A 7711-nucleotide genomic window follows, 5' to 3' on the forward strand; every position below is an offset into this window, starting at 1 on the left:
GGGCAGGGAAAAGGCGGCCCTGGGGGCTCTTAGCGCCCCCCTGGGTTTCCAATCACTGTCAGGGGCAGGGGGCTTCTTCCTGCTTTCCTTTTTCGCCTCCCTGCATTGTGCTTACATATGCAAATTAACCGCCATTTTGTTGGCAGTTAACTGTCAATCTTAGTTGGCAGTTAACTGTCAAATCTTGTCGGCAGTTAACTGCCAATCTTAGTTGGCAGTTAACTGCCAATCTTAGTTGGCAGTTAATTTGCATATAGCCCTGATTAGCCAATGAAAACGGTATTGGTCGTATGCCAATTACCATTTTTGTCTTTTATTAGATAGAATAAAAGGATAATATGCTAATTAGACCTTCTGGGAGACCTTCTGGGAGACCTTCTGGGAGGGCATTTGGGGGCCAGCAGGCCAGCAGGCAGAGTGGTTAGGGGTGATCGGGCAGGCAGGCAGGTGAGTGGTTAGGACAGCCGTGGGGAAACTATGGCCCGCGGGCCGGATCCGGCCCGTTTGAAATGAATAAAACTAAAAAAAAACCCAAACCGTACCCTTTTATGTAATGATGTTTACTTTGAATTTATATTAGTTCACACAAACACTCCATCCATGCTTTTGTTCAGGCCCTCCGGTCCAGTTTAAGAACCCATTGTGGCCCTCGAGTCAGAAAGTTTGCCCACCCCTGGGTTAGGAGCCAGTGGTCCCATATTGGGAGAAGGATGTCCGACTGCTGGTTTAGGCCCGATCCCTGTGGGCTCCCAAAACAATTAAGACAAAACTGGCAATTGGACATCCCCCGAGGGGTTCCAGATTGGAGAGGGTGCAGGCCGGGCTGAGGGACAACCCCCTCCCATGCACAAATTTCGTGCATTGGGCCACTAGTGTGTGTGTGTGTGTGTGTGTGTGTGTGTGTGTGTATAAAGAAAAGGGTCACAGCAGGTAAAATGCCTCACTAACATGCTGTGTTGGAAGAGGGAAGATTCTAGTTCTTTCTTTGCTTAGCAGGAAGGTAATCACGCCTTCACTGTGCTGGGGGTCCCTGCCCACCCCTCCCACCTCCTTACTCGTTCTGCATGATTGAGATGGAGCAGTGCTCCTCTTGCCGGCTCTCCCCCTCGCAGGGCTTCCCTCCTCGCTGCGGGCCGGGGTTGTTGCACACTCGGGTTCTTGATCTCTTGTAGGTGACGTCACACTGGCTCCAGGAAGACCAGCAGCCCCAGTTCCCATCCACCGCATCTGGAAGGCAGGCAGACCCGCCCACGGTGATGGTGAACCCCAGGGAACGCGGGCTTCGAAGCCAGGCCAACCTGGTTCCCCACTTTTCTGCTGTGTGGTCCTTTGTGGACTATCAGAGTTGTTGTGAGGTTAAGAGGGAGTCAGGGCCTGACCCACCAGCTCATTTCCTTTCCCGGTCCCCACGGCTGGATAAAATGGCCACAGTTGTGAATCATTTTCAAAGACCTGCAACCTACCTCACACGTAGGTATCTGCGTACATACATGTATAAATACGAACTTCTTCTGAGTGGAATATATAGCAAACCGTGTGTTTACAGGTAATGGAATATTTTCCTACTCCTTTGACACATCCCCCTTCTGAGGAGGATCAGGTAACCTTGAACATTACTTAGCCCTGAATGAAAACTTCAGCTACGGTTTAATTTATCCCTATTACAAAGCTGTCTTCATTCTACATTACAACACACAAAAGCTTATCACACACATTGTATTTTCTAGTATTTTATTTATGCTATATTACAGGCATTGTGCTGTGCATCCTTTATGTGTGTATTAATCTTTGGATACGAGCTGACATTATCCCCATTCTCTGGATGAACAGATGGAGGCACAGAGAGGCCAGGCGACTTCCCCGAGGCCACAGAGCTGGTAGGTCATGACAGGCTCCTCCCAGGGCTGTTGGACTTTGGAGTCCAACTTTTTACAGGCTTATCTTCCCTGTGAGTTTGCGTAAGGTGGGAGGTGCTAATGGAAGTTGGTCTGTTTTCAGTGACCCATCTACTCTCCCTCACGATGAGTTCCTGGCACTTACCCGATTTAAAGTCCGGGGCGCGCCTCTCGCAGTTCTCTCCGTAGGTGCCGCTCTGGCACAGGCACACGCATTCGGTCCCCGAGAGAGTGGGGCGGCCGTTGTTAGGACACGGAGCGCACTGACAAGGGTCAAACTTGGCTGCGTATTCCTGGAAAGCTCTCCTGAGGTTGTTCCGTCGTGTCACCGCACAGGAGATGTTTCTCACCAAGTCCGTGATGGGAGCGAGCTAGAGAGGGGGTCTAGTCATGATCATGTCCCTTTGCCTAGGTAGCCATCACCGCCCAGTTCTCAAGGCATGGCAAATCCCACCCGTCACAGGGGTTATGGCAGAATATAGTTTCTATGCCAGTTGTACCCACAGAGAAAGGGATGAGTTTCTTTCCGTTTCTTTCTCACAGCCGCTCTCAGCAAGATTCGCTTGCTTCTGTTGTCCCGCAAGTATGGCAGGTGTGATGTGCCTGGAGCTTAGGTTCCCTGGAAATTCTACTCTGGAGATGTCCCTCACCTGGACCTGCATCATGTTACGTGTTAAGCGTCAAATGCACACATCAAAATACTGAGCTAGGGGAGCAGGAGCGAGGCAGCGCAGGAATGTTCTGCTGACAGCTCACTGGGTTTGACCCCAGGTGAAAGGTCCGGAGGATGAAGAGAGCCTCTCTGGGTTCTTTGTTCTCCCCCAGGGGCAAGATTGGCGTTTGGGGGAACCAGATGAGAAAGTGTAGAATGGGAGAAAACGGAGGAATGAGCTCACTGGTAGGATGAGTAAAGATTTGCAGCAAAAAATAATGGGGCTTGCACAAAACCAGGGCTCATCTTATTAACATTTTAAAACCTCGAAGGAATGACTATTTGGTGCCACGGGTGACTCACAGGTGCCCAGGCGGGTGGCTGGATCTCACTTTCCTATCACAACCCGGAGAGCGTGCTGCATCATCAGGCTGCGTGTGCATTAATCTACGTTCATAGTGACTGCACTCCTGCCTTCATCTGAACCAAAGGAGCAGGACAGCTGTTAGTGGGCATTTTAAAATGTGCTTATGTTTTAGGCAAACACTGGTTCCAAATGGACTAGGACTGATATGTGGGAAAAGTGTTCCATGAATAATAAAAATCACCTTCTTATGGAATGACAACAAATATAAGACAGGTACATTTAATCAAAGTTTATAGAACCAGAGAGCCACATGGACATAAAATCCTACTTATCCCACCGAGCTATGCGTGGAGGCTTAGGAGAGCTCACCAAATAGAGAGTTGCAAGAAATTACAGAGACCAAATTTTTTGCACACCTTGGAGAGATGAAGAATACTACCCAAGGCAAGTTTTAGCAGTTTTATTCACTAAACCCTCTTTCCTGATATTCTACGTATGCTGCAAATTCTATGTATTAGAGAATGCCTGCTTGAATAGCAAAAGCAATAGACGTGTAATTTCACATTGTAAACGAGGCCCATTGTGCATGCACACTAAAGAAAGACATTTCCTTTATCATCTCGGAGGAAAATGGAAAAGGCGTTGTGTGGCAATTCCTTTGGGCTGCCAGAGAACTATTCAGCTCTCTCACCCATCATACTTTTCATTCTTACCTTAAAGTCAATCACAACAGGATTGTCCTTCAGCGATTCTACCCACTGAGAAAAGACATTCTCGTTGGGACCCGAGGTCCCCTTCTCCCACACCAAAGCCGCAGCGTACTCAGTCCTCCCGCCTTGAACCAACGAGATGGCTTTCTCTGCTCCCTGTATCATCGAACCTGCAAGGGGTTTTAAGAATAATTATTCATTTAATTTTACTGCAAATTCAACCTTTAAAGAAAAGCCTGTTTGCACAGAAGTGATGGTAGAGGCATGTAGCTCCATTAAGTGAGCTAAGTGAAGAGCGAGAGAGCGCCGCTCCTGGTCCCCACAGGCAGTTCATGAATAGCAGTGCCAACAGTGCCAACAGCTGCCATGTATTAAGCAGCTTGTATATAATAAGCTGCACACATTATCTCGTGCAGTGCTCACAACAACCCTGAGAAATAGGTGCTATTGTAAACCTGGACAATAAAGCTAGAAGTGCATTGGCCCCCAAAGTGTGGTTACTAGGGAGGACTGGGGGGCTGGATGTAAATGCAGCCCAAGTCCTGACTACTCTGCTCCCTGCTCTCTGATGCCAACCCCCCACTTTTGATACGTATTAGTATATGTCTGGCCCCCGGGATGATATAGACCCCTGGCTTCTGTTTGCCAATGTGTTGACGGCCACACTGGAGACTTCCGACTACAGAACAAAGTTGATAGAGTGCTTTTAAGCATAAAGACAGGAGTAAAAGCACAACTAACCAAAGGAAAAGAAAAAGAAATTAAACTTCAAGTGAAGAGTTGGCACCATGTTTCTTTAGAGGCGATGATATTTACTATACATAGCACAGATTTCTATATAAGTTTGCAAAAACAATCTCTATTAACTAATGGTGTCTCTAATAAGAATCGGAACTGAGGAATACGAAATTGTAGAAAGAAACACAATCAAATGAAAAGGAGGCTTGTGATATGGGTGAGAGTTAATGCCATTAATTTGATGTCGATTCTTCAGGGCAAGGAAGGATTAGCCTTGCCCCCACTGTAAAACAGTCGGACTAGAACTATGGGGGAAATACTCTCTCTGTGAAGAGTAGTCCGATCTTTTTCAAAGTGAGGCATGTGAAATAATACAGAAGGGTATAAATAAAAGAAAATTTTAGAAATTTTTGTATTAATTTTTCATATAAAGAATGGTTAAGAAATCAGTATTTGCCAATATATCTTATACCAATTGACAGTGACAAAATATAATTCTCTGAAAGTAAAATTAATAAAGTTAATTACATGCAGAAAATGTTTAAAGTAATTCCTAATAAATGCAGAGAAAAACATCCAAACCTTAATAATCATTACAAAAAAACCTAATGGAAATGGAATGACAAATAGAATTTAAGATGTGGGAGTTAGTGTCCTTAAAAATAGGCAATTGTATTTTGTCTTTGCAGTGTGTCATTTGTTTCAAACTACAATGGTGATAGTTTTCAGTGTTTATTTGTCTTTGTACCTTCGTTTTGAAATCCCCCTTTTCAGTCAGTTCTTATATTTAGTCTTTTTGCCTCTGATCTCTTAATTTATGGAATTTACATTCTGATTAAGTTATTCCATCGCATGAAAAACTGGCATGGAAACTGCCTCCCTTCTTCTACTGGGTTATGCATGCTGCTCTCCTTTTCCCTCTTTTTTCTTTTCTTCTGATATAACACAAATGCATGGTTGTCAAACCAGTTCTCATTTTGCTCATGCTTCACATGGGCATCTGCAAGGAGACCACCTATATGCTGATATTTTAAACTATCTAGTTATGATAGCACATATTATATCTTTATTTGTTCCCTATCTGTCTCCCCATGAGAAGATAAGCTTCACCTTTTGGAAGTTTCTGTGATTTTGCTTCCCCTTGCCCTGAGCGGAATGAGTTGCAACCTGTCAGGGGAAGTAAGGGAACTGGAGAACTTTACATGGAGAAAGGAGGTCTTTACAGTGGCACGGCACAGAGGAGAGCATGCCTGAGTCAGGGGACTGCCCACACTCCAGCTAGTCAAAGACAAAGCGGCAGGGACTTCCCTTTCAGGCTTTGTGAAAGCATGACATGCTTAAGGCGTGAGAGCTTCAAGGTCAGAATTGCCTCAGAGAAGACTCGCTCAGAAAATGTGTGGACAGACTGAAAGGAGGCAAGGCTAGAGGCCGGGGGCCAGTCAGGAGGCTTCTGTGGCGATCCAGGTGGGAAACGAATGGAATGTGTGCCATGGAAATAAAGAGATGGGGACAACTAGGAGAAATATCAGGGAGGTGGTGTAATCACTCAGTGGATACAGAGGCTAGAAAGAGGGAGAAATGATAGCTAAGAGAGCAAGAGGGCAGAGGTGAACACGGTGCTCGTCCCTCCCAGGACCACATGAAAATTACAACTAAGTGCAGAACAATCAACCTGGAGAAACACCTGAAGTCTAGCTGGAAAGAACCCCTGACACTTTTTAAAAAATCCTCAATGGAAGATATGTTTTACAGTGAGGGAGGGAAGGAGAGAGAGAGAGAAAGAGAGAGAGAGAGAGAGAGAGAGAGAGAGAGAGAGACATTGATGTGAAAGAAACATTGATAGGTTGCTTCCTATATGTGCCCCCACTGGGGATGGAACCCACAACCTAGGTCTGTGCCCTGATGAGAATTGACCCTGCAACCTTTTTGGTGTACAGGATGATGCCCCAAACAATGGAGCCACCGTGGCATATCCATCTGTATTTTTAATGGCTGATTATACATATCATTACTTGTAAGCTTCTTGATAGGAAGGCCTGATTCGCTCCCATCTTTATATCACAATGGCTAATATTGGGTTCAGCCCATGGGAAGAATCAATAAATATTAATTAAATTAAATAACTTAAGTATAAGATAAAGAAAACCTTAGCCATTTCCCCCTTTAAGTAGTGCTAATGGTGCTGTATTTGCACTCTCTCCCCACCACACACAGGGCTCTGAGGTAATAACTGAAATAGGTGCAAATTGAGAAATCCCACAGTCCTGTGCAACTGGTCCTAGGTTACTGACAGCCGCAGGGAGCACCGGGGAGCTAAGGGAGAGAGTTGTCACCTTCATATTTCTCTGACATCTTGTTGGTGGTGCACCGGTGTTCCACTCTTTTTCTTTTAAAGAAAAGAATGCGTTTCGTTGTTTCAATCCGGATACAATTTTGAACTTCTGACTCCGTTAAGCCTAGGAAATGGAGCACAAACAAAATCTCCTGAGCATTCAGAGAAGAGCATGAGGGTCTGCATTAGCCGCCATTGTCTCTAGTTCCCGTGAGTGTGAATGAACGACAGTTCTCGCCTACAGATCCCGTCCTTCACAGACCCTGAGAGGAACCTGAAAGAAGAGGTATTTATGAGTCCCTGCTACCTCTCCCTTCTACCCTGGCCCGGAGAAGAACATATGGGATCATTGTGGCCCAGCCCAGGGGACCATGTTGGCCTCGCCCTGTTGCTTACGTAGAATGAACCTCTAAGCTTGCCCATCCTACTGGCCGATGCCACTGTGCAGCCCTGCACATCAGAAGATACACACTGTGTCTGTGCCCTGCTGTCAGATTTTGCGGGGCCATGGCTGACTCTGTGAAACCTCCGTTCACTTCACTTTTCCTTGTTCATCATCAAAAATGTGAATCCTGTTGGTCATCTCTCCTTTCCTGAATGCCCATTCTCATACTCACCTGCGCCTCCTCTCCCTGACTCGGCTGCTCGCTTCACCTCTACCTCCAAAACCTTTCTGTTTGCTCTCAGAAATTCTGACTTTAACGTCCTCCCTGACTCTTCTCTTGCTCTCCTTATTTGAACTCAAGCCTGCATTGGATATGCTTTTCGTTGTCTCTAAGGGAGGTTGGTACTGCCCCACTCCAGCCCCTTCAGCTGTGGGAGCTGGGGGTGACCACATCTCCCTCACTCCCCAGGGCTGCTTCCATGGGATGCCTCTGCACAGTTGTTTATGTCTTATAAAAATTCCGATCTCTGAGGCTGAGGCTGAGGCCACCCAGTTCTAATACCCTCAGTCCTCATGGTCCTTGTCTTTCACCAAACTTCCAAGCATCATTAATTGAAGATTGTGTCACTGGG

The 7711-nt window shown here is 46.1% G+C and overlaps 1 protein-coding gene across 1 annotated transcript in view; it reads right to left on the bottom strand.

Annotated features, from left to right (window-relative positions):
* C6 (complement component 6) overlaps positions 1–7711 on the bottom strand; it is a 44343-nt gene that overhangs the window by 13162 nt on the left and 23470 nt on the right. Inside the window, exons 8-11 of the mRNA XM_006774552.2 lie at positions 6696–6818; positions 3628–3794; positions 2041–2266; positions 1056–1227 (exon numbers count right to left, since the gene is read on the bottom strand). Coding sequence (XP_006774615.1) covers positions 1056–1227; positions 2041–2266; positions 3628–3794; positions 6696–6818 — 688 coding nt within the window. The remainder of the gene's footprint in view (positions 1–1055; positions 1228–2040; positions 2267–3627; positions 3795–6695; positions 6819–7711) is intronic.

The sequence above is a fragment of the Myotis davidii genome, unplaced genomic scaffold (assembly GCF_000327345.1).
Source record: "Myotis davidii unplaced genomic scaffold, ASM32734v1 scaffold348, whole genome shotgun sequence".
Lineage (NCBI taxonomy): Eukaryota > Metazoa > Chordata > Mammalia > Chiroptera > Vespertilionidae > Myotis > Myotis davidii.